This window comes from Talpa occidentalis, unplaced genomic scaffold, assembly GCF_014898055.3.
Source record: "Talpa occidentalis isolate TD23 unplaced genomic scaffold, MPIMG_talOcc4v2.1 talOcc4.11, whole genome shotgun sequence".
Lineage (NCBI taxonomy): Eukaryota > Metazoa > Chordata > Mammalia > Eulipotyphla > Talpidae > Talpa > Talpa occidentalis.
Genome location: NW_023601104.1, coordinates 37471455 through 37494775, shown reverse-complemented (window position 1 = coordinate 37494775; position 23321 = coordinate 37471455). Strand labels below are relative to the sequence as shown.

The window sequence follows — 23321 nt, the reverse complement described above, 5'->3', positions numbered from 1 at the left end:
TGGGGTGAAGGCAGTGGTGGCTCTCTGAAGGAAACTAAACCCTTGATTTGTAACATATGCCAGTGTCCACAGGGTAGCTGTTTTCATGGTTGATGGCCCGGGTGCAGAGTTGGGGAGGGATGAACAGGTTCGCTCCTTGGGTGCAGGTACAAGCTGATGACAGCGCACCTCAGGGCCAGGCAGGGCTGCGCTCAGGGCCAGCCAGAGAGGACTGCAGCCTCCCTGGGCCAGGGCTCAGTGGACCTGATGGGTCCAAGCTGGGGCCCACACTTCACCCCATCTTGGCTGTGTCTTCTGTGTTGCTGCCTTCACACCAGTGCTCCCTAGGATGGGGCGGGGAGCCCCAAGATTGAGCCCCATGCTGCAAAGTAAGGCTTCCAAGATAAATGCCTGGGCTGAGCATAAAGAAGATGTGTAAGAGAGGGTGGAAGGGCAGGAGCCAGGGTATCGGGCATTGCTGTGGGGGGTGCTGGCTACCGTGAGTAGTTTGCTGTTGCCAAAGCATCACGCATGAGGCCAGAGCAGGTGAGGGGTGGTGCAGAGGAACTGATTTGGGCCAGGATCAGCAAGGGCCTTAAAGACAGAGTGAAGGAGCCTGGTCTTTTCTGATAGAATGGCATGATTGACTGCCTTAGTTTGCCTTCCCTGAAACCAGGCCTTTTGACAAGGATTTGGGTGAAGTCATTGTTTAGCAGATGATCCCAGGAAGAGCTGAGGGAGTAGGGGAGTGAGACAAGATGGAAAAGCAAGCCCATAAAGTGTGCGTTGGTGAGCACGTTACTGCTGTGAGCATGGGGACCTGGTCCCAGTGGGGACGCTCGGATCTAGGGAACATGACTCAAAATTGTCATAGCGGGGCAAGGAAGCTGGGGTATCTGTCCACCCACTCTTACCCCTCATTAGTTGAGGGTTGCCCATGGGGTGTTAATGGCCCTGGCGTTTCAATCTGAGTCACCTGGGGACTACGTTTAGTCCAGGCCTGTGAGTGGAGACCTAGAAACCCAGGGTGTGGGAATCAGGGCAGGAAACAGCAGCAGGGCCCCTAAGTGGGGCCTTTTGGCTAGGGCGGCACAGAGGAGAAGTAAGGCAGGAGGTAGCTTCAGTAGAACAAAGGGGAAGCCAGAGAGGACTGATTAATGGGGAAATGAGAGATACTCTAGGGAATATAAACTATTCCGAAAAGCATGGAAAAGGGGGATAGTGTTGGAAGGTATCCAGGGCTGGGGAAAGGTAAGCTGGAAGCAGATTGGCAGGTTGCTCAGAACTGGGGAGAGCAGGCAGGTGGCCCTGAAAGAATAGCATGTGCCACTCCATTGGCCGCCAGACCCAGACTGATGGCAATGTGTGGAGGGGCCTCTCCAGAGCACCCCAACACTGATTCATGCAGAACAGCCAGGGCCCTTCCACCCTCCTCCGTGGGAATCATGGATTGGCCCATTTCTACAAGCATCGACTTGATTGATTGGAAGCAGACAAGGCCTCTGCTCTCAGGGCAAGCAGACCCCATGCTGTGCAGCAAGGGAGTGGGGGAAAAAAAAAAAAAAAAAAACCCTGACAAAGACCTAACCTCCTAGCGTAAGGAGTTGCAGGCTGTGCGCCTGCAGAGGCCAGAGAGATGGCAGCTGTTCTGCCTGAGCTGGGGCAGGCAGCCTTCAAAGATGAGAACACTTAGAGGAGAGCAAGGGGGTGGGGGACACCCTGGATTTCAAAGACTTCCCGGCAAGTGTCAGCCTTTCTGGCAGCAGGGTGTCACACACCCTGGGGACTAGGAGCTCACTTGCTCTAGAGGCGACCTTCCTACACCAGCCCCCTCCCACCATCCTTTAATGGGTCAGACTGCCTTGTTGGGGAGTGAAAAGGAGGATGCTTGGGGAAGAAGAGGAATGCCACATTGGCCTCCACCTGAGCGGGAGAAGGCTGCTTTCTTAGGTTTGGTTCGCAGATATTACAGGCTGACTAGAAGACCTCCAACAGATAGCCACGTCCTCGTCCTCAGAACCTGTGAATGGCATTTTAGGAGGCAGAAGGAACTTGGCAGATGTGATTAAATTAAGGATCTTGAGATGGAGAGATTATCCTGGACTCTTATGCCATGTCAAGGGTCCTTACAGGCAGGAGGCAAAGAGGTCAGAGTAGCAAGCGGGAGCTGTGACACAGAGGCAGAGGTTGCAGTGATATGAGAAAGGGACCAGGAGCCAAGGAATGCAGGTTGCCCCTAAAAACTAAACAAGGTAGGTCAACAGATTCTTCCTTAGAGCTTCCAGAAGGAACCAGCACTGCTGACACCCTGAGAGAGTGATTTTCAAATCTGGCTTCCAAAACTGTAAGACAATAAATGGGTATTGTTTTCAGGCACCACATTTGTGGTGATTTGTCACATAGCTGCAGGATGTGAATACACCTGGCAGCAGACTCCGACATGCAGATTTACATTCAGGGATTTAAGTGGGGGTGCTTCTGGGGAGTGCCCATACCTGCAAACAGAGATAGGCAGGGGGCAGCTGAACTGCTGTGGAATCCAGACATCTGAGCGCTGCCCCAGATGAGGCGAGACCCTGCCCATGACCCATACAGAGAGTTAGTGCATGGGGCTGCCTTGGATAGTGATGGCCTTGGGCAAGGCAGCTCCTTCAGCCAGGTTCATGGGGAAGTAAAATAAATGCCTAAGGTCAGGGCCAGATTAGATGCCTCTTTACTGCCCTGTGACATTTCTTCCTATTGCCAACATTTACTTATTAACTGTGTCATCTTCAGAAGGTTATTGAAACTCTTTGGCCTCAGTTTCTTGAAAATAAGACTCTATCCTGACTCCGAAGAGTCAGGACATTTGGTTTCAAAGATACAGAATGGGCCTGTGATCTGCTGTTCTCATACCAGGGTCCAACACATTCATCCCATGCCCCCATTCATTTAGTCCTGAGTGCTGGGGGCCCCTTATGCAAGGGAGGAGAAGAAAGCAGGAGACAGAAGGTGTCATTTGAAGGTCACAGCTCTGCTTGTGGTTTTCAAGTTTGACTTGTCACCTTTGTACATTAAGCTTCTCTTAATGCTGTGAATTATGCAGGACTGCCATGCATGACCAAATGGTTTATGTGCTGAGCCTTGGCTGAGGGGAATCCGGGGGCTGAATCCAGCCTATGCTGGGCACCTTTTGCTTGGCACAAAGGCACAATCTGCATATGGGCTGCATCTTCCCAGTATAGGTTTGCAGTCAACTAGGAATGTGTGGGCATTTCAGGAGCCTCAGTCTGGCAGCTCAGTCTTCAGACCCTGGTCTATGGTTAAAGGAGTTGGAGAGGGGAGAATCAGTTTCCACCAGCCCACCATCCAGCTCCAGCAGCCATTGATATGCAAATTCCTCCCAGAGACAAGCAGAGGGAACCAGGGGTCTCTAGGTTGCTCACCTCAAAACCTCCAATCCACTTCTCTCTGCATGGAGAACCCCACCCCATGCTCAGCTCTTAGGAACCAACCACAAAGGTCACAAGGGCACATTTGTAATTATCACAGGGTGGTCCTTCATCCCTACCTCACAGTGCCAGATGACTGAGCCTCAAATCCTGAACTGATTGCATTCCTTTCCTGGTAAGAAACTTCCATGGTTCCACCTTGTCCAGACAAAACACACACACACACACATACACACACACACACACACACACACACACACACACACGACTTCCAATGTCAGCAGCTGCTCCTTTCTCTCCCCTAATTTCCCTTTGGCTCCCTGTCATCTCCAGATCCCATCTCCAGATCTTTGTGCAGATGGTTGCTTTCCAGACCGCTTTCTTATCCTCTCCTTTTCACTTTCTAGAAAGTAACTTTCCTTACAGGCTGCACAAAGCCCTCCCCCCAACCCGCCCCCAATGGTGCATGTTCCCAGAGACCACCAGCCTGCAAGCCAGGCTCAAACTTACTGAGCTTGGAGACCAGAAAGTAACAAGTGAGAGTGACTGTTAACACGCATTGCCCCTCACAGGAACCACTTGAGAGGTGGCTCGTCCCAACGAATACTAAAAGTGCTGAAAATGTAAAACATGCACTGGATTTCAAAGACCTGGTACAAGAAAAATATAAAAAATCTCAGGAATTCTTCTATTGATTACACACTGAAACAAAAATGTCCAACCTATTGGGTTAAATAAATCTTTTCATCTGTGTCTTTTTCCTTTTGTCATGCAGCTATTAAAATATAAATGCATCTATGCTCACATTCTATTTCTATTGGGAGCTGCTGGCCTTGGGTGTAGATGACATGAGCTGCTGGCCTTGGGGGTGTAGATGAGGTCCTGGGGTGATTGTTCCAATGGCGAAACAGGTACATTTTAGAAACTGGACATAATTGAGCACCACAGAGCCCTGAGTGCCCTGCGCTGGCCCCAGGGCTGCTGGCCCTGAGGGGGGCTAGGATAGAGTGAGCACTGCTGCCTCCTGTGCCCTGGAAGCAGAGCCTCTGCTTGCGTAGACAGCAGCATCCTGGGTGTGGAGAACACCTCCTGAGTGCAGTGGGGGACTTGGATGAGGCCCACAAACAGATCCTCTCTAGGCGGCCCTCATTACCATCCCAGAGAAGTCTCAGCCAGGTCCCACTCTCCTCAGGCCACCGTGGGTAAACCCAGACCGTCGTCTGTGACATTAGGATTATTGCTACTAACAGTGAATCACACAGGACCAATGTGTGTATGTGTATGCGGTGGGGGGTATCCTGAGCCAAGAGAGGGGGCATGGAGGAGGGCTTGGCATTCACTGCAACTGCCTGTGTGGCTCTGGGGCTTCCAGAGATGCTTCCAAAAGGACTCCAGGAACCCAACATCCCAAGCTAGTGGCCAATTCCCAGCAAATCTTTAGTGGGGTATATCTTTGACCCTCTGAGAACCAGGAACATCAGCACACCCTTCCCCTTGACTCTTTCCAGACCCTAAAGCAGCTCTGACCCAGTTTTTTTCATTCCACCACAGAGGAGCTTGTGGTCAGCCACAAGGGTCTCTGAGGATAAGATCCCTGCTGCACCAGGAGGAGAGGACAGACCCCCCCATTCACTTGATTCTTACACATCCTCCCATGGGGAACTGAGGCAGGAGAGGGGGTTTTGATTTCTCCAACTATCTTGGCCTGCCACCCTCCCCAGGTGGAAGGGGGTAGTGTAGTTGAGTCTTTTCCAGGGAGAAAGGAATCAGGTGCTGTGTCTGAGCTTTCTTCAGGTGTATGGTGCAGCCTCACCCCTGCACTCCCGTCACAGCAGACCTGTGTCTCTTAAGTTTCTTCCCTCCTCTACCCGCCTTTATTCTCACAGGTTTTCTAACTCCCTCCCAAACGGAACTTAGAGGAGTTTTGAGAACCCATCTTCACCAACTGCCCCCACATCACCTTTTCTGTCACTTCTCCACCACTCTCACCTCTAACTGGTCACATCCCCTCCTTTGGCTCCCTGCACCCCACTCCCCAAACTCTACTGCTGCCTCTATTCATTGCACCTTCATCACCATCTTCATTCCAACTGTCATAACCTGCCATTGCCATTACCTCTGTCATCTTCATCACCAGCATCCATCGTCGCTCTCTCATTGACTTCAACCACCCTCACCTCCTCAGGGTCATCCTCCCCACCATGACTGTCATTAACTTTCCCTCTATCATCCCCAATTCATTCACACACTGCAGCCTGCACGGCCTCTGCCATTACCAGCCTCTGCCATTACCGTCACTACTATGGCTATAGTTGCCCTCTCCTCTAAGTCTGTTTTCACCTCTGTCATCACCACCCTCATCCCTGCTTCTGCCGCCTTCTCCACTATTTCCAGCTGTACCACCTCCCCTATCATTGCTCCCCTTACCTCCACCGTCTCCCACCACTCTGCCCCAAAGCTCAGTGCCTGGCATTTAATCTGGGATCTGGGCATGGAGCCCCATCAGAGAAAACTCACCTCTTCCCCATATTTCTCTGAGGGTCAGAGAAGACCCTCGGCAAGCCAGGTGTCAGAGCATCCCTCCTTGTTGACCCTTCCTCAGAATGCTCTAATAGGAGACATCTGAACTCTCCCTGTCAGCCATGCCTGTACCTAAAGAGACAGCTGCTGTCTGGTTGAAGTATGGAGGCTATTAATCGGGGCTGCCCTTGTTTGCATAATGATTGCATGCATTTGCATCCATTTGCTCCCAACTTCCAAGTGCAGCACTGTGGGTGTTCAGGTTCATTTGCATAACACTGCAGGTGAGGGTCAGACCTTTGAGGCTTGGGCACTTATTAATTCCCTAAAGAGATTCTTTTATGTGCTGGTTCAGAAAAGAACTCCGAATGCTTAATTCTAGAATCACTCAATGGAAGGCTCTAAGCTGTGAGACCGGATGTCCTATGAAGAGCTTTGTGGAGAGGGCAACTGGAGGCTTCAGGGTAGTCCGGGGAGGAACGCTGAGCTGGGATGGTGGGCTGGAGAGACAAACTGGCAGTCAGTTTCAGGATGGCCCTGCCAGCCACTCCTGTCCTCTCAGGCCATTGTCTGGTCACTGTGTGACTTTAGCCAAGGCCCTCTCCCCATCTCTGTGCATCCCGTTAAACTGCAAATCCCTCCATAGACTTGACTCTGAGCAGAGGTCCTTATCCATGGCTGCACATTGGAATCACCTGGGGAGCTTCAGAAAAATACCAGCATCCTAGCCCCATCCCCAGAGATTCTGATTTCTCAGAGGGCCCTGCGTGGGTTATTTTAAGAAGCTCACCATGATTCTAATCATCAGCCAAGATGAAAAAAAGCTACTGCTGACCATTCTACTGTCTTGCCCTGCTGCCTCCCTAATCCACTTCCCTCATTTCCAGTTGCTGCTCATCTTTTCCCCACCATGATTTCACCCAACCCCTGGGTCTGCCAAAATACTATGGATGCTGGTGCTTTTGTTTCTCAGACATAAGCCCTTTCCCCTCTTGGGTGTGTGGCTAACGGCGCACATTTGACAAGATGACACTGGAAATTCCAGTCTATGTCTTTCTCCTGCTCCATTCTACCTCCCTGCCAGGGGTTGGTCCAAAGAGAAGTCTGCAAAGGCAGGGTGAGAAACAGGGCACCTTTCTGCAGCTCTCCTCCCCTCTCCAGTCCCCCAAGCTTGGCTGTGCCCTTTTTATGCCTGGCTCCTGACTCTTGCCTTTGCACGCCAATCTTGTGACTACGGAGCCCCAGCCCAGCCCCTATCCTGCAGAAGGAATGTCCACAGCAGGACCAACTTTTGTTTCAGAAAAGATGTAGTAAACATGGCTGCTATTTGGCCTTCCTCAAACTTGCTGGGCCCACGACAGGCAAGGAGCGGGATAAAGGTGGCAGGACAGGCCTCTTATAGCCCCCCAATAGTCCAGCCTGGAAAATTTCAGTCCATCTGAGGCTCCTCAGTTGCCGAGGATGGAGGTGGCCTGTGGGCCAGGGTCTGCCCTATAGAGGACCCAACAGGAGACTTGACTGTGCCCTGTGGGAGAGATGGAAGACCTCAAGAGAGGCTGTGTGCAAAGAATTTTCTAGTTTGGGAATAGATGTTTGGCATTGCATATACATATATATAGGTCCCAACCAAAAATCTCAGGCCAATTAATGCCAGCAGGCAATAAAAAAGCATTAGGAAATGCATACCTGATGTTTCCAGGGGATTTTTTCTCCCCAAGGCTTAAGTCAACACTCTAAGAGGTCTTGGAGGGCTATATTCCAGGCAGGAACCCCTATTTCAATAATCTATCTTGGGAACAAAAACCTACGGAAAAGCAGTCAATGAATTTACCCCAGTGCCTTCCTGCCCAGTGACACTGGCTGTGTAGTGCCGCCTGCTGGGAGAAGGGCAACATCTCCATCCTTGGCAGAGGCACAGCCAAAAGACTCAGAGGCAGCCAGGCAAGGGAGTGTCACCTGAGGGGAAGAGCTCAGACACTCAGTAAGGATATAGTGCTTTTTGAGTGATGCTAACTGGGTGATTGGGGGGACAGCATGGGAGCAGAATGGAAGCAATTGACTGAAAATCCAAGGGACAGTCATGCCACATTTCCAAGGCACAGGGTCCGATACCACCAGTGCATCCTGGGTCCAAGATTCTCTGAGCAGGGGCATGGGCAGGGATGTGTGTGTGTGTGTGCATGCATGCACAGCTATGGGGGCCAGCCCTAGCCCCTCTGTAGGCTGAGTCCCTTCTGAACAGTCTTCCCAATCTTCTTGTTTCCTTGGGGTACCCTCTCAGAGTATGGGCAGGCAGGGCAGGGGTTAGGGCAGGCCAAGCTAAGAGAGCAGGTGGCATGAGCACTTGACCCAGGGAGAGACTGAAATGCCCAGGTCAGGGAAGAGGTAGCATTCTGGGAAGATTGAGCAAGGCTGAAAAAAGAGAGATCAGCTTGAGGAGCTATTCCAGGCTAAGAAACTGTTTTGCAACCATCCCAGGCCGGGTAGGTTCACTGTGGGTTCAGGCAGCTTAAAAGAGAATCTTGGAGCCCTTGGCATCATCCCCACAGGTTAGGGGAAACAAGCCAGCAGGGAGATAGCAACTTGGGCCCCCCACAAATCTCTATATGCTCTTTTCTCTAGGCTTTCTCTGGCGTCCTCTCGTGTCTCTTCCTCTCACAGCCATTGCTTGTCCTCTTGTAGCCCAGCCATTTCTGAGTAACACCACCCTTATAGCCCCAGCCTCCAGGCTCAGGTGTGCACACCCACACATGCCCATACCATGCTCCAGGTGTCCAAAACCAGGCATGCGTACCCCGCCCCACGCTCCCAAGCGCCTCCTGCACTAACACGATCAAGGCTGCAGGTGATAGCCACAGAGACCAGCGGCATAAAAGCCTGACCAATTCACTTACCAAAGAAATGAAGGTACAATTGTGTATGAAGGAGACTGAATTTAAAGGGGAATTGCTTGCTGGTCAGGGTTTGACTGTGGCATTCCACAGACTGCCACGGATACTCTGAAACAGCTTCTAGTGTGATTGGTGTGTTGGCAGCAAGGGAAGCACTGTGGGTGGGAGCAAAGCCCTGGGGCCAGGCCCTCCTCTCAAGTCCTGAGTCCCAGGGATTGACCAAGCCAGATTAACCAGGTTCAAGTTTGTCCTCTGCAGGAGGCAGGAAGGCTCTCACAGTCAGTAATACCTGTTACCACCGCTTACTGATTTGGAAAACCCTCAGCCCAGAACTGCCAGCCTGAAAAACCTCTCCCCAGCACGAGCATGCACTCCAGCTCTCACTTGCCTCCTCTCACCCACCCAGTGGCCCTTACTGTCCTGTCTTCACCCTCTTGTGCCCCCCAGGAGACATCGCCCACCACAAAAGGAGACTCCAGAAGGCTGTTTCTACTGCAATTGTATTGCCTGCGCCCTCCCAGGATGCCTGTTGGACTTGATCCCGACCTCACGCTGGAGCTCCACCTGTCCATTGAGGCCGTCTACTCACTGTGAGTTTCTCAGAGAAAGAAATCCTTTAGCGACTGGGGAACCTGGGGAAGAGGGGGTTCCAGCATATTGAGGTGGACAATTTTCAGTTCATCCAATTAAGGATGTGCTCCTGAGCCCCCAGTGCCTGGCCTGGTGCCCACAGTCCCTGGGATGCACACAGGGGATGAGGGATGAGGGAGGGCCATGTCCTGGGGAATCTTGTTCTGCTGGGGGGAAGGGGAGGGGAAGGAAGGCAGGGGTTACACCTGCAGACAGAAGAAGATGGTGCAGAGCAACACCTGTAGGTTGGGGACAGAGAATGGGACACAAAGTTTGTCTCTGAAGCTGAATGTGCTGGCCATGGACTGGGCTTGAGAGATCAGGGAAGGCTTCTTGGAGGATGAAGAGGAAGAGTTGGAGGAGAAGGAGGAGAGGAAATAATGGGGCAACTTACATCCTTTTGGATGAGCTCAGCATAAACTATGCAGGCAGCAGAGATTAGCTCATCAGCATCAAGGTCAATGAGGTTATTGCAGGCCTGTGCAAGGGGGAAGGAAGCAGGTCACCCTGGGTACAGGGGGATGAAGGCTGCTGCCCGCAGCAATCATGGGGCCACCTGATGTCTGCCCCTCAAACCTGGCACGGGACCTGAAATTTCACTGGAATTTTACATTTTGGGGAGACAGTACTATAGTTTTCATAAGGGCTCTAGGGATTTCTAGGGTTATACTGAGCATTGTAAGGAAGACTTGTTTTATAATTCGGGTGCCACCTAAGAATTTTTTTTGAACACGACTTTAACTGTTTCTTTCGTAATGTTGGAAAACTCTGTCTTTTGCCAAAGGAGGACCCTCGTGCCAAGGGGTTAACTGTTAAGCTTACTGGTTAAGAACTGAACAAGGCCTCATTTTCCTTGATGCTAATAGGGCATGATGGCTCCTCTGTGTGAGACTAGTGAGGTGTGAGTCTATAAAAGCAGTCACAGACATATTAGCTCTGGGGTAAAGGGGGCACTGAAGCCCAGCACCCCAGGAGCCTTGGCCTGTGGCCTTGGAAGGCATGGGGTGTCGGGGCCCTCAAGGTGGGTGCACTTACCAGGAGGATGTCGTCTCCAGTCATGCTCTCCTGCAGCACCTGCTCGCGCACCATCTGCAGCATGCTATAGGCCACCAGCACCTGGAAGTTTCTGCAGGGCTTCCCTGTCAGCAGAACCTGCAGGTGGAGGGGGGAGCCTAAGCCTGGACCCTGTTCACATACCCTTAGACGGTGAGGTTCCCACCAACCACAGGCCCAAGGTCAGCCATCCCTGAGCCTTCCTGCTGACCTACTCACTCACACAAGTGCTCACAGGTGCCTCTGGGGTTTCTAGGTATTGTATCGGCTACTAGGGAACTTAGAGAAAAAGGATTTTGGGAATTCATTAGCTAAAGGGAGGGTGGGAGGAGGGAGAGAGAAGGCAGAAGGGAGGGTGGTCGAGGAGAGAGAAAAAGAGAGAGAGGGAGGAGTGGACTAAGTAACTAGCATTTGAGTGGAACTTTGGCAAAGCAAAGGCTGATCAATAATCCTGGGGTGTCACCAAAGGCCTGGGCATGGTCATGGACCTGGCCATGGAGACCAGCAGGTCAGGAGGTAGGGGTGAGGCGGGTGGGAGTCGACTTGTGGTGCACTAAATGGCAGGCTGAGGTTAGGCTGGATCCTACAGGCAGCGGCAATAGGACAGTGATAGGGCAGGGCTGGTGGGGTGGGGGACTGCGTATTCCAGGGGAGGGTCACTGCTGATAGCCCCAGGGCTAGGATCAAAGAACTGTAGGTACACCCAGTCCTTGTCCTCCCTCCACTTCTCCAAGAGTGAGGGTCAGCAAGGAGCCAGCACTCTGGTGGACAGGAAGGCCCAGGAAGGGGCAGTGGGGAAGTGAGGCCTCTGGGACAGTGCAGCAAAACTGCAACTTTGCTGGGCCAACACTCCTCACAAAGGCTACTCTTCCTGCCTTGCTGACCTCGGAAGGTGTAAGGTGCAGGGCTAGGACTGGAGGAGCTGATGGATGAAGATGCTCTAGCTTCCTCCAACAAGGCAGGGCCAGGGAAGCTGGCCCAATAAACCCCAAGCCACTGACCTCCATCCAAGGTCAACAATAAGGGAGATAAGGAAAAAGGCTTCTGGGCCACCTGCCTTAAGGTTGGGCCTATCCTGAGCCACCCCGCCTCCCCCACCAGCCCACAGGGGACCTTCTCACCTCCCATAGCCTCCAGACATCATCGAAGGACTTGAAAGCACGCTGGAAGCAGAGGCAGAACCAGGGGAAGAGGGATTGCACAGCCCCTGCACCCTTCCCTTCTGTGGGGAGAGAAATGCGGTGCCAGCCCAGAGGCCATAGTCAGGGAACACTCATAATCAAGCAAAAACACTCGGTCGGGACAAACAATAGTGTGTGCACACACGAGGGAAAGCAGAATCCCTGGCTGTCATTCTTCCCACCCCCCTTAGAGACTGTTTGCATGGATTTTCAACTGTCCAGACTCTAACCCCCATCCTGAGGAATCCGCCTCCCAGGGTCTGGAAAAAGACTAAATGCTCTTGCACTGAGTGTTGCTGCCTCAGCCAGGGTCCTGGCTCCATGCCTGGCCTGGCTGGGGTTATCAGAGACAGGTGAGGGGTCCACTCACTTAGGTGCTCAGCAAACATGGGGTCCAGGACATTGATCAGGTTATTAAGCATGTCCAGGTTCTTGCCTACACCGATGTTGATGACACAACTGTGCTCCTGGAAAAGGTGGGTGAGAGGGAGGGCAACCGAGTCCTCTTGGCTTGAAGGGCCCCAGAAAAACCAGCCCTGTTTCACCAACTGCCAGGTTCTGGAGGCCTGTGTGTGCCTGACTCTGGGTTGGGGACTATAGCTCTGGGTGTTTGTAAACATGTATGCTTATAGGCATGCATCATGCCAGTGTCTGTGTGAGCTCTATGTGCACGTGTGTGTGTGGTTGTGGTGGGGATGTGGAGATGTCTCAGTGAGTCTACAGTGAGTCCAGTTATCCCCCACACCATACTATGGGTCAGAACTAATGGATGAGGAAGAAGCTGTGAGCCCACTGTTGCAAGGATAGTTGGCATCTCACACATCATGAGAAAAGTCCAGCAAGGGTGCTCCAGAAGCAGCACCTGTGGGGTACATCTGGAGAATACCCAGTCCTGGTGCCTGGAGTGCAGGTCATGTTAAGGAGCAGCTAGAGACACGATTGAAGACAGAGGTCCTAGATGCCTGGCTGAGGTTATTAGATTTTTCTGGAGGCTGAGGGGAGCCATAGAGGATTTGTGGGAGCAGAGCTATGTTTTGGGAAGGGAATTCCAGGAGGAGGTACCCTCACAGAGTTTGACCAGTCAGCAGCCATATCTTTCAAGTTTTGATGAGAGCTTGACCAAAAGCACTGCTATTCTCCCAACTTCCATGTCTGCCACCACCTACTCCTTCTAGAAGACAGCCTGTCCCCCTTTGGCTTTGCCCTCCCAGGCTCCTCTAGGACACAGGGGGGCTATTTTAGGACCGAAGGAAATGACTGGAGCTGCCAATGCCTGCCTAATCTGAAGTTGTTTGAAAAATTAGGTGGGGGTCCCTGAGTTCAGTCCTCACCATTTTCTGCAAGAAGAACTGGAAAAGCCAGAAGGTCTCGTGGTCATGTTCCACCATTAGTTGGAAAAGCATCACCATCTCGTGGAAGCCCTGCTGGTACTCTGCAATGGAGAGGGGCCAGTGAGGACAGGCTGGGGTGCAGAGTCTGGGATGAGGCCGGGGAAAACTCCAGGAAGGAGTGGAGAAATGAGCCCCACTGCCTACCTGCCTGGGTGTTGCAGACATAACTCAGGAGCAGGATCTTCTCCAGCCTCTTCTTGTCGATAAGGATGTTGCCTAGGGGGTCTTTGTCATAGAGTTTCTGGATGTCGTATACTAGATTGAGGGCAAGGGACAGGTGGGTGGCACCAGATCACTTCTAACTGTCCCACCCCAAGAGGGAGGGACCCAAGGTATCCTGGGGAGGGGTCTATGGAAGCATATCAACCCACCAGCTCCTCACCATACCCAATATCATATCAACCCACCCCTTACCATACACAATCTGCCTGAGTTTCTTCCCATCTCCAAATCTTTGACCAGGCCATACCCTCTTCAGAAAAGCCTCCCCTCTCCAACTCAAATCCAGCCTAGGTCAAGGCCAAGGTGGGAACAGAGGAAGACAAACCAGCAGGAAGAGCATGCACCCAGAGAAGGAAAATGCCGGGATTTTGGGGCACCTGGGAGAAACAGGTGGAAGAGCTAACCTAGGCTTAGCTGGCTAAGTTCCAGGCACAAGTTAGGGTCTCTCCCAGGAACCTGGAACCATCCACTTGAGAAGGGAGGAGGGCTTGATTCCAGCCCTCCCCTCTGCCCAGCCCTGTCTACCCCACTCTGCTCACCAATGTTATTCCGTGTCTCTGTGAAGTTCCGGTGCAGATTTTCCAGAAGGGGCTCAATCTTCTCGTACATCTGGCACAAGACCTCGTAGTTCTTCCTGTAGAAGAGACCCTAGCCTTAGGACACTAGTACAGGTGGGCTCTTGTTGGGGGTCTCAGGACTCCCAGCCTGGCACTCTGGTCCACAGCTACCTCGGATTATTCCCTCCAGGCCCTGTGTGCATCTTCCCCAACTTGGATATAAATGGCACAGGCCCTTGAGAAAGGTGGGCTGGGATAGTGGTGGTAAGAAAGGTGCTGGGATCCAGCCCTTGCATGCCAGTCTGTGGGTTGAGAAAGGCACTGGCACCTCCCATGTGCAATGCCTGCCTCAGACATACTGTGTAGGCTTAGGGGAAGAAGGCCAAACCTGTCAGGCTTGGATGGGCATCCCCCATACACATACTTGCTCGGCCACCCCCACCCTCCCAGCCCCAACAGGAATCTCCTACCTCCTTGTACTGTCCACTGTGAGCCGCTCATCCTGGGAACTCTGCCATGAGTAGTAGCCTGTGAGGAACTTCCAGGCTTCCGCCCTCACACAGGGGTGCAGACCCTGGGGTTGGGGTGGGAGGTAAGAGGCTGTGGGCCTCCCAAATGCGTTCTCAGGACCCTGCCTGCCCTCATGCCCCACACAGCACCACCCCCAGTGCCAGGGCAAGGCCAAGGGTGGCTTGGGTACCATACCCTTTCCAGGATGTTAACGCAAATGAAGTCTCGTGACTTGGCCAACTGACCATTCTCATCAAAGAAACCTTCCCATTCTGTCTTGTCGATGGGTGGCTTTCTCTTCACCTGGCAAGGACAAGCATGTCAGTGCCCTGTTAGGGTCTTTTGGCTTTTCTTTTAAGTGTGAGTTTTAAATGATATACTGTGGGGGGTGGGGGGTTGGGTTTTTTTTTTAAAGATTTATTTATTTATGCATACAAGAGCTGGGGTACAGGTGAGAGATGCAAGGGGATGAGAGGATCCACCAGAAACAGAAAGGGGAACAGAACAGGCAGACAGAAATACACTGCTGAGGGGAGCAACGGGTGAGACAGGCAAGGTCTGCTGCACCATGTGGGTTTCTCCCTGGCTGGCCAAGGATGGAATCCATGCTGCAGAGGCTGCAGATTGCTTCACAGTGCGGTGCTTAGCCCCTTGCGCCACCAGGGAGGCGCTATACTGTCGTTTTGACTCACTCCTGGAAACCTATCTGGAAAATTGACTGAAAATATATTTTAAAAAGCTGTAGACATAGGAATTTTCACTGCACATGGCTTATCAGAATGAAAAATGCAAGTGCTCTAATGTTGTGCAATAAGGGAATAGTTAAGCGGACTACAGTTTATACATTTCTGTATTGTGAGGCATTTAAAACAATGCTTACAAGGAATGAATAATAATCTGGAAAAATACTTATGTTAGAAAAAAACAGAATACAAAAGCACACATTCAGCTTTCTGTGGACTAGAACTATGAACTATGCTTTATTTCTCTAATATATAGTGAATTAACAACTATTCTTTTAGAAAAGAAAACTGAAAAAAATACCGAAAAAAAACCTACGTAAAAATGAAACAGTATTTTCTTTAAGAATTTTAAGTATATTTTTCTTTTTCTTTTATTTTCAAACTTTTCTATAATAATGTAACTACTTTGATCATGGAAAAAAGATAAAATAAGCACTAATTAAACATATTTATGAGCTCCGTTGGACCTGTCCCAGAGGAGTAGAACAGGTCCTTGTAAGGAATGGTTTCTTGTTTAGATAAGGTGTGTTGGGGGCTAGGGGGTTGTGTGTCGGGGGCAGGGGTGTGAAGTCCTAGGGTATGAGGGAGTGTGGGGGGTGTATGTGAGATATGTGTGTGTTGGGGTGTGTGGGGGTGGGGGAGTGTATTGGGGAGATGTAGGGTGTGTGTGGTTTGTGAGGGAGCAGGGAAGAAAGTTCACTATATTGCAAAGTAATTAAAAAGGCTCATCAGTCAATAACTAAGAGTATGAGTTCTTGTTGGAACAGGAGAGGATTCCTCTAGAAATCTTGTATTGGAGACAAGACCATCTTGAAGTTGCCATCGTAAAGGTGTGCAGATGAATGCAGCTTGGCAGCAATTAGAATTGTCCTGTGTACTCCCAGCTCCCATGACCATAAGCTGAATAGGCACACATCTGACCCAAATTTCAGTTTGCAGCAGAGCCACCCAAGGATCTCCTTGAAATGCAGACTCTGAGTCACTAGGTCTGGGGCCCCAAGAGGGTGCATTTCTAATCAGCTCCAGGGGCTGGTAGTGGCTGCTGCTGGCCCACTGACCCCCTGAGTAGCAGGGAATTAGAAGGTAGGACAGCCCTGGAGATGAAAAATATGAGCCCCAGCCCCAAATTTGGGTAATTTCACTAGCTCCATGTTTGATAGGGATGGACTGGGAAATGCACTTTCACAACTCATACAGGCCCTATCTTCTGAACCAAAATAGGGCACACGGGCCCAAGAAGATACAAAGGAAACTGGGCATGGGCCTAACCTTGGGCAAGAGCATAGACACTGCCCCATGTGGCTTCAGCCCTCCAGCCTCCATCATGCTCTTGCACCCCATCCTCAGTCAGTGGCTCAGCTCTCACAGGCACATGGCAGGAAGAAGGGGACAGCATAGGGGGGCCATGTCTCTGGGTCCTCAATTATAAACTGAATTCAGGGACTTTAGGAATGCATTTCCATAAACATTCAGTCAATTGGTCGATTTCTACAATCAAGACAGCTGCGGTATTGATGGGGATGGCAATTGAATCTGTAAATCAATTTGGGGAGAATTGATAACACTGTTCTGACCCATTAGCATGGTATATTTCTCCATTGATTTGGGTCTCTTTAAATTCTCTCAATGATGTTTTATAATTTTCAGCATATATAGATTCATCTATTGTGTCAAATTATCTCTAAATATTTCTCTTTTTGGTACAATTGTAAATGGTATTGTTTTTAAATTTTCATCTGCCAGTAGTTCATTGGTAGTATGTAGAAAAATGGAATTTTATATATTGGTCTTGAGTCCTGCAACCTTACTAACTTCCTTTATTAGTCCTAGTAGCTTTTTTTGTGGATTCCATGAAATCTACTATGTAGATCAAGGATCAGACTCTAAGACTCATGAGCCAATTTTCTTTTTGGTCTTCCTACTTTCCCCCCCCACCACCACCCCCTTTATATCCTCTGGCCTTTTCTCTCTCCCCCTTCCTCTTAACCTCAGAAACCTCACTTCACTTAGTGTCCGCTAATTTTTCAGACCATTTGCTATGTGAATGCCCAATATTGGTCTTTGTCTTTCCAACTTGCTTTACTACACATAATTCCCTTGAATTCCTTCAATTTTACAGTAAATGGCAACATTTTCTCTTTCCTTATAGCTGAATAATATTCCATTGTATGGATAGACCACATTTTCTTGATCTAATGCCCTATCCCTTGGATACTGAGGTTTCAATCTGAAAGCCATGCCCACTCATTCATGGATTGTCTGTGGCTGCTTTCAGGCTAAGATGGCAGAATTAAGTCTTTGCAAACAGGCTCTAAAGCACATGAAGCCTGGGCCTCCCTGGTGGCGCAGGGGTTGAAGACAGCGCTATCAAGCTATCACCAGCCACTGCAGCAAGAGTTCGATCCCCAGCCAGGGAGCTGACCCACATGGGGCAGAGCAGACCTCTCCTGCCTCGCCCATTGCTCCCCTCAGCAGTGTATTTCAGTACATTTGCCTGTTCTGCTCCCCACTCTCTCTGGTGAATCCTCTCACTGCCCCCCACACCTCTGACTTACACCCCAGTTCTTATATGCATAAAATAAGCTAAATCTTAAAAAAAAATAAAGCACATGAAGCCTAATATACTTACTATTTTGATCTTTACAGAAAATGGTCACCCACCCTAACATAGATGATCATGTTGTCAGTGAATAAAGGCAGTTCTTCCTTTCCAGGGTGGCTGCTTTGTTCTTCTTGTTGTTTTATGCACTGGCTAGAACCTCAAGGGCAATTTTGAATAAAAGTGCTGACAGCAGACATCTTTGCTTTTTTCCCAAACTTGGAGGAAAAGCATTCAGGCTATTTACAGTTTAGTTATGATGTTAACCGTTGGCTTTTTGTAGATGCTCTTCATCACATTGAGAGAGTTTCCTTCTATTCCTTGTTGGCTGAGAATGGATATTGAATTTTTTCAAATACAAAGATGTTCTACATCTATTGAAATGATAACATGGTTTTTCTTTCTCTAGTTTGTTAATGTGTAAATTACATTGAATGATTTTTGAATGTTAAATCAGCTTTGCATTCCTGGGATAAGCTCCTCTTGGTGGTGATATATTATTTTCTTCATAAATCACAGGATAGTATCTGTGATACTGCTAAAATTTTATTCAGAATTTCTGCATCCATGTTCAGGAGAAATAATGTTCTATAATTTTCTTGTCTTGTAATGTCCTTGATTTCAGTAGTAGACCTCATAGAAGCCTAAATAGCATAGAATGAATGAAAATGTATTCCTGCTTTTCAGTTTTTTAGAAGAGTTCATTTAGAATTCCTAAGATTTTGCTTTCAATGTTTGATACAACTGGTGAAGCCATCTAGGCCTGGAGTTTGCTTTGTGGGAAGATTTCTAACTACAAATTCATTTTGTTTTTATTACATTTGAGAATGAAGTCAGAAGAAATTGTTTCATTTTTTACTTTAAAAATTAGAAATTTTAGAAACAGGTCATTTTCCTTCTAACTCACTTGAAAAAATGAAAGCAAATAATACAAAAAAAACAAGGAATTAACAAAAGCCCAAATAGCATTAAAATGACAGAAACCTAAAGAAATCAGTAATGATAATAAATGCATTAAGTTAACTTACGAGTTGTGAACCCTGATGGGGTGCCAGGTACTGTTTTTAGCACTTCTAAGATACAGATTTGTTTGGTCTTCATAATTGATGAGCCAGGTGAGGCCATCACAGTTTTATAGCTCAGAGAACTGAGGCTGGAAGAGGGTAATTGGTCCTAATGTCATACAGCAGATTTGAACACAGAGCTGTTTGGTGTCAGAATCACGGTGCTGAATCCCAATGCCATATCACCAGAGAGGGAAAAAGGCAAGAATTCAAAAAAAGTTTACATCTGTGCAAGTTGTTAACAAAAGGCATACCTTAAAATTGAATGTCATAGAAAGCTCAGAAATAAAGGATGAACAAAGATATGGCTGTCACCACAGTAATATCAAGATAATCAGAGAAATATACCCAGTGTATAATAAAAGCTCTAATCCAGTGCAATCAGGCAGAGGTGGTTTGAGACATTACAGGAAAGCATCTGCTGAGTATGAGGAGACTTTGCATCACTAAACTTCTACCTGCAACAGTGGACCATCTGCCTAGCTTGCCAGGGCTGGATTTGGTTGTAAATCCTTTCAGGAACCTCCAATTCTCTCTGCCCGCCATTTCCCGGTATCTCCCCAAACCTAAGCAAAATACAGAACCCCCCACAAGAACATCTAAGATAGTTGCTATTGCTAGCAAGCCAGGGACACACACGTGAAAACTGGGGCAGAGGGCTAGAGGACACACTTCCACATGGAATCCCTTCCCTTTCTTCTCCAGCACATCCCACCACCCATCCATGCCAGAAATCACAGAATCACTGTCTAGGGTCCTTCAAAGTACTAATGATGCTCCAACCAAAGGCCTCCCAAATCCATCTGCAGACCTCTATTCCTCCATTCTTTGCTCCACCAACCTATTAACACTCTGCTCCACCACCTGATACAAGGCCGTGGAAATGCAGGAAGGGGAGCTACGTGGTCCTGAGGTACTGGATCCCTTCAATTGTGCAGTAGCTCCTTCCTCCTGGGCCAAGAGCTGTTAGGTAGGGCAGTTGAAGCCCTCTTCCACCTAAGCAGGGGTGAGCTCTCCACCAACAAAGTTGGGGAGCCCTTGCCGTTGCTTCTCCTGGAGAAGGGAGCCAGAAGTGGGAGCCCTAAGGCCTTCTAATAGAATCCTGCTGCCAAGAGACCCTGGCTGCAGGCATACAGAACACTCATAGCAAGAGTGCCCCCAATAGGGCCTGGGAAGGCTCATTGACTCTGAGGTTCTCTACCTCTTTCCATTGTAGTTCACCTGAGGGACAAGACACACTCCTGATGGTGGCTCACCACCTCCCTCAAGGTGGGGCGAGGGGTGGCCCAAGGAGGACCAGCATATCAAAATCAGGAAGGGGCATATGTGTGACCTGAAAATTATCTGGGATTATTATCAACACCAGTGTAGAGGGTGTATCATTAGCATGACTTACTGAATAAAACAGTAGTGATTTAAATAATAGTCCTCACAGTTTGCAGCACATCAGAATCTCCTGTAGAGTTTGTTCAAACACAGATCTCTGAGCCCACCACTAGACTTTCTGTTCAGAAATTCTGGGGCCCCAGAATCTGCATTTCTTGCAAGTTCCCAGTGAGTGCTAATGCTGCCAATTCGGGCACCTTTACACTCACTGACTTAGATGGACTCCAGCCCGCCAGCCTGAGGGTAAATACCAGTTCTGCCTCTTAGAGCTGTGTGACTGCAGGCAAGTTACTTAGTCTCTGTGCTTCACTGTTCTCGTTTATAAAGTGAAGATATGAAAGTGTCATCTACCTCATAAGATCATAATGAGAATAATAACTACAAATAAAGCGTTTAGATGGGTCATTAATAATAAATGCTATGTGATAGCTATTATCCTTTTCTAAGTTCAGAGAAATAAACTATAAAGAAAATTCAAATCAGGACCTGGTGATAATCTGCAATAAAGCTATAACATTTAAATCTTAAGGAGAAAGGTACCCATTGTACTTTTCTGCTTTTGTTAATACATCACTGTTAATCACTATGATTAGTGAGACTTGAATTTGGTTAAGGTCATTATAATTAGTTATTATGATTTTGAAAAATATACTGTGTGGAAAATTTTTATGACAAAGGCTGACTTCGAGTGACTAACTATCTTACTGTGGTAGAACCACCTATTAACAAAAACATTACTGCCACCTGGTGGCAGCATACCAAAATTGTTGGCAAAAGCACCAAAGAAAATTGACCAGCACCTTCAAGACTGAACATGCAAACCTAAAACTCATGAAGGTTAGTGTCACATGTGGGGAAAAGTTAACAGTGGCTTAGAGGGAAGGGTGAAAGGGAACCTGTGATTCTCAGCCCTGTTGTTGGCGCTGATGCTGAAACCAATGTGCAACCCGCTCTGCTCCACCTTCTAGGTTAGCTCAGGGTTCTAGTTCTTCTCACCCAACAGGGGCAAATGGCCCTGAGGAAAACCAGAGATTGGGGAGGGAGGAGCTCAGAGCTGATTAAGGACACATACCAGGATGAAGGAGGCTGATTGCCTGGCAGAGAGACTGTTTTCAGGAGAGAGGGTGGTCATGGTCCCCTCTGGCTGTCTTCAAAGCGGCTTCTGACTGGAGCTGACTTGGACACCAAATGATGCTCACTTATCAGGCGAAGGTGATCTTCCTTTTGGGGATGAGTTGCATTCCCAGGAGGAATTGGGCCTCTCCTGACCTCCCACACTTGAACAGAGTCTGCCAGCTGTGTGTCACAAGCCCTGGAACTCTCATCATAATGGCCTTGGAACCAGGGAGCACACCATTTCAGAGGAATCTAGGGGCTAACCCTACCAGTCACCCAGAAAAGTTGTAGTACTAACAGTATGTGCAGTGGAGGCTGGGGGCTGAGAATATGCAGACAATGTATTGAGCTGATATGGGAGGACTTCCTAGGAGAGGGGACCAGGAAGACTTTCTCTCTGTCTCTGGTTCTCCCTCCTTTGGACCTCCTTCACTTGTTATCCCACCAAACTGGTACCCAAACCAGAATCTGAGCTTCGGATTTCCTGGGTCCTACTTCCAGAAATTCAGAATCAGTCTCTGCGCTGGGAACCTAGGCACTATATTTGAAAAGCAACCTGGGTGACTCAGATTCAGTATTTGAATGGCAGCTTCTGGGGATAGAGACCAGTTTTGTTTATCTTTGTATCCAGAGCACTTAGGGCAGTGCCTAAGTGAACGAATGAATGATTTAATTGAATAAGTGAAGCTGTCAGATCTCTCTTCATCCCCTTCTCTGTATTACAGGGATTTCTGCCCATGCCTTGTCTCCCCTCTCACCCCGAGTTCCTTCAGGCAAAGCAATGCCCCATTCTTCTGTGCTTTCCCTTCCCAGGGCCAACCCTGCCTCCCAGCACTTGGTAGGGGCATTCAATATTTATTGAATGAACTCTGAGAAGTTGGCTCCTCTGGGCCCCAGCTCACCAGTTCTCCACCTTAAGCATCCCTTGCATTTCCACTCAGGGCTCAGCCATTAAAGCCATCTGGCTCTAAAGCATCCTTAGTCATTAGGAAATGATAGTAATTAGACCAACCAAATTGGAATCAGGAGCTTGCAGTTGGAATTTGGACTCTGACCTCAAATTTGGATGCTTCTCCCTTCTGAACCATGGATTCCCCAGCCACGAAATAAAAATACAGTCTACCCCTGGCTTTTACGTCCTTATTAGCATAATGAATCAGCGTCCATAAGGAAGTCTTCAGGGGACACACTACATTGTCTCATTCACTGTTACTTGTTGGTGGCACTGCAGGAGGCCTTTTAAATCAAAAATGTCTTATTTTTTGCCTCCTTTCCCTACGCCATCCCAGCCAAGGAAAGCATTATAGCCTCTTTCCCTTAAACTGCTGCCCCTAGATCTTTATGGAGCAGGAGGAGGGTGGCTTTGAGTAGGGGAGGGATGGAATAAGGATAGACAGCCTCCCACTGCCAGGTGCCTGCGTTCTGAGGTCAGAAGGAAGCATCCCAAGCAAATGTCCAGAGCTGGAAGCCTGGTGTGGGTGTTACCATTTGGGATTATCTATGCCTCTGCTCCTGCACATTAACAATACCAACAACTGAGAGCGAACTGCAGCATTTCCCTAAGAAGGATCAGGCAGAGAGTTGGAAAATCTGAGTACTAAATCCAATGTGGCATCTAAAATGAACAGGATGGACATAGATCATCTGCTGAACTTCCTTTCACCTCGGGCTCCCTATCTGCAAATTGTGGATAATAACTGTTGCCCAAATTAGCCAATACAGTTGGGTCATATTACAAAAGCCTCATAGCAACCACATAGCAGCTTAATATTCGAGCAGAATTGCAGGACACTGCACAAAAGCAAGAAGGGGGTTTGATCCTTTTTCCTCCTTTTCCAGATTCTTGCAAAGGATTTGCATCTGTCAATCTTATTTTTCCAGGGCTGAGTGGCCCTTACCGTATCCATGTATTTACATAATTGCACAAATTCTTTACATTCCCCTATATTACTGCTCCCCTGATCAGAGGCCAGGTTTTTTCTTTTGTTTGTTTTGCTTTAAATTTCTGTACATAGGGATTTTTAGAACACAAGAATCCTAGATTTTAA

At 48.9% G+C, this 23321-nt stretch overlaps 1 protein-coding gene across 1 annotated transcript; it reads right to left on the bottom strand.

Moving 5' to 3' along the window:
• Positions 1 to 9286: 9286 nt before the first annotated feature.
• On the bottom strand, positions 9287 to 21476 carry TBC1D21 (TBC1 domain family member 21). The gene is made up of 11 exons (XM_037502908.1): positions 21230 to 21476; positions 14561 to 14668; positions 14326 to 14429; positions 13838 to 13932; positions 13221 to 13331; positions 13017 to 13117; positions 12056 to 12152; positions 11626 to 11726; positions 10487 to 10603; positions 9846 to 9929; positions 9287 to 9453 (listed from the first exon to the last, which is right to left on the bottom strand). The coding sequence occupies exons 1-11, from the start codon at positions 21287 to 21289 to the stop codon at positions 9421 to 9423; spliced, it is 1011 nt and encodes a 336-aa protein (XP_037358805.1). The 5' UTR covers positions 21290 to 21476; the 3' UTR covers positions 9287 to 9420.
• Positions 21477 to 23321: the final 1845 nt, after the last annotated feature.

Excerpts from the sequence above, each read along its gene's own strand:
- TBC1D21 (XM_037502908.1), bottom strand. The coding sequence starts at position 21,289 with ATGACCACCCTCTCTCCTGAAAACAGTCTCTCTGCCAGGCAATCAGCC. Across the intron at positions 13,332-13,837 it reads AGAGACACGGAATAACATTG|TATACGACATCCAGAAACTC; the intron begins GTGAGCAGAGTG and ends CCCTCAATCTAG. Across the intron at positions 12,153-13,016 it reads AGTTCTTCTTGCAGAAAATG|GAGCACAGTTGTGTCATCAA; the intron begins GTGAGGACTGAA and ends CACCTTTTCCAG.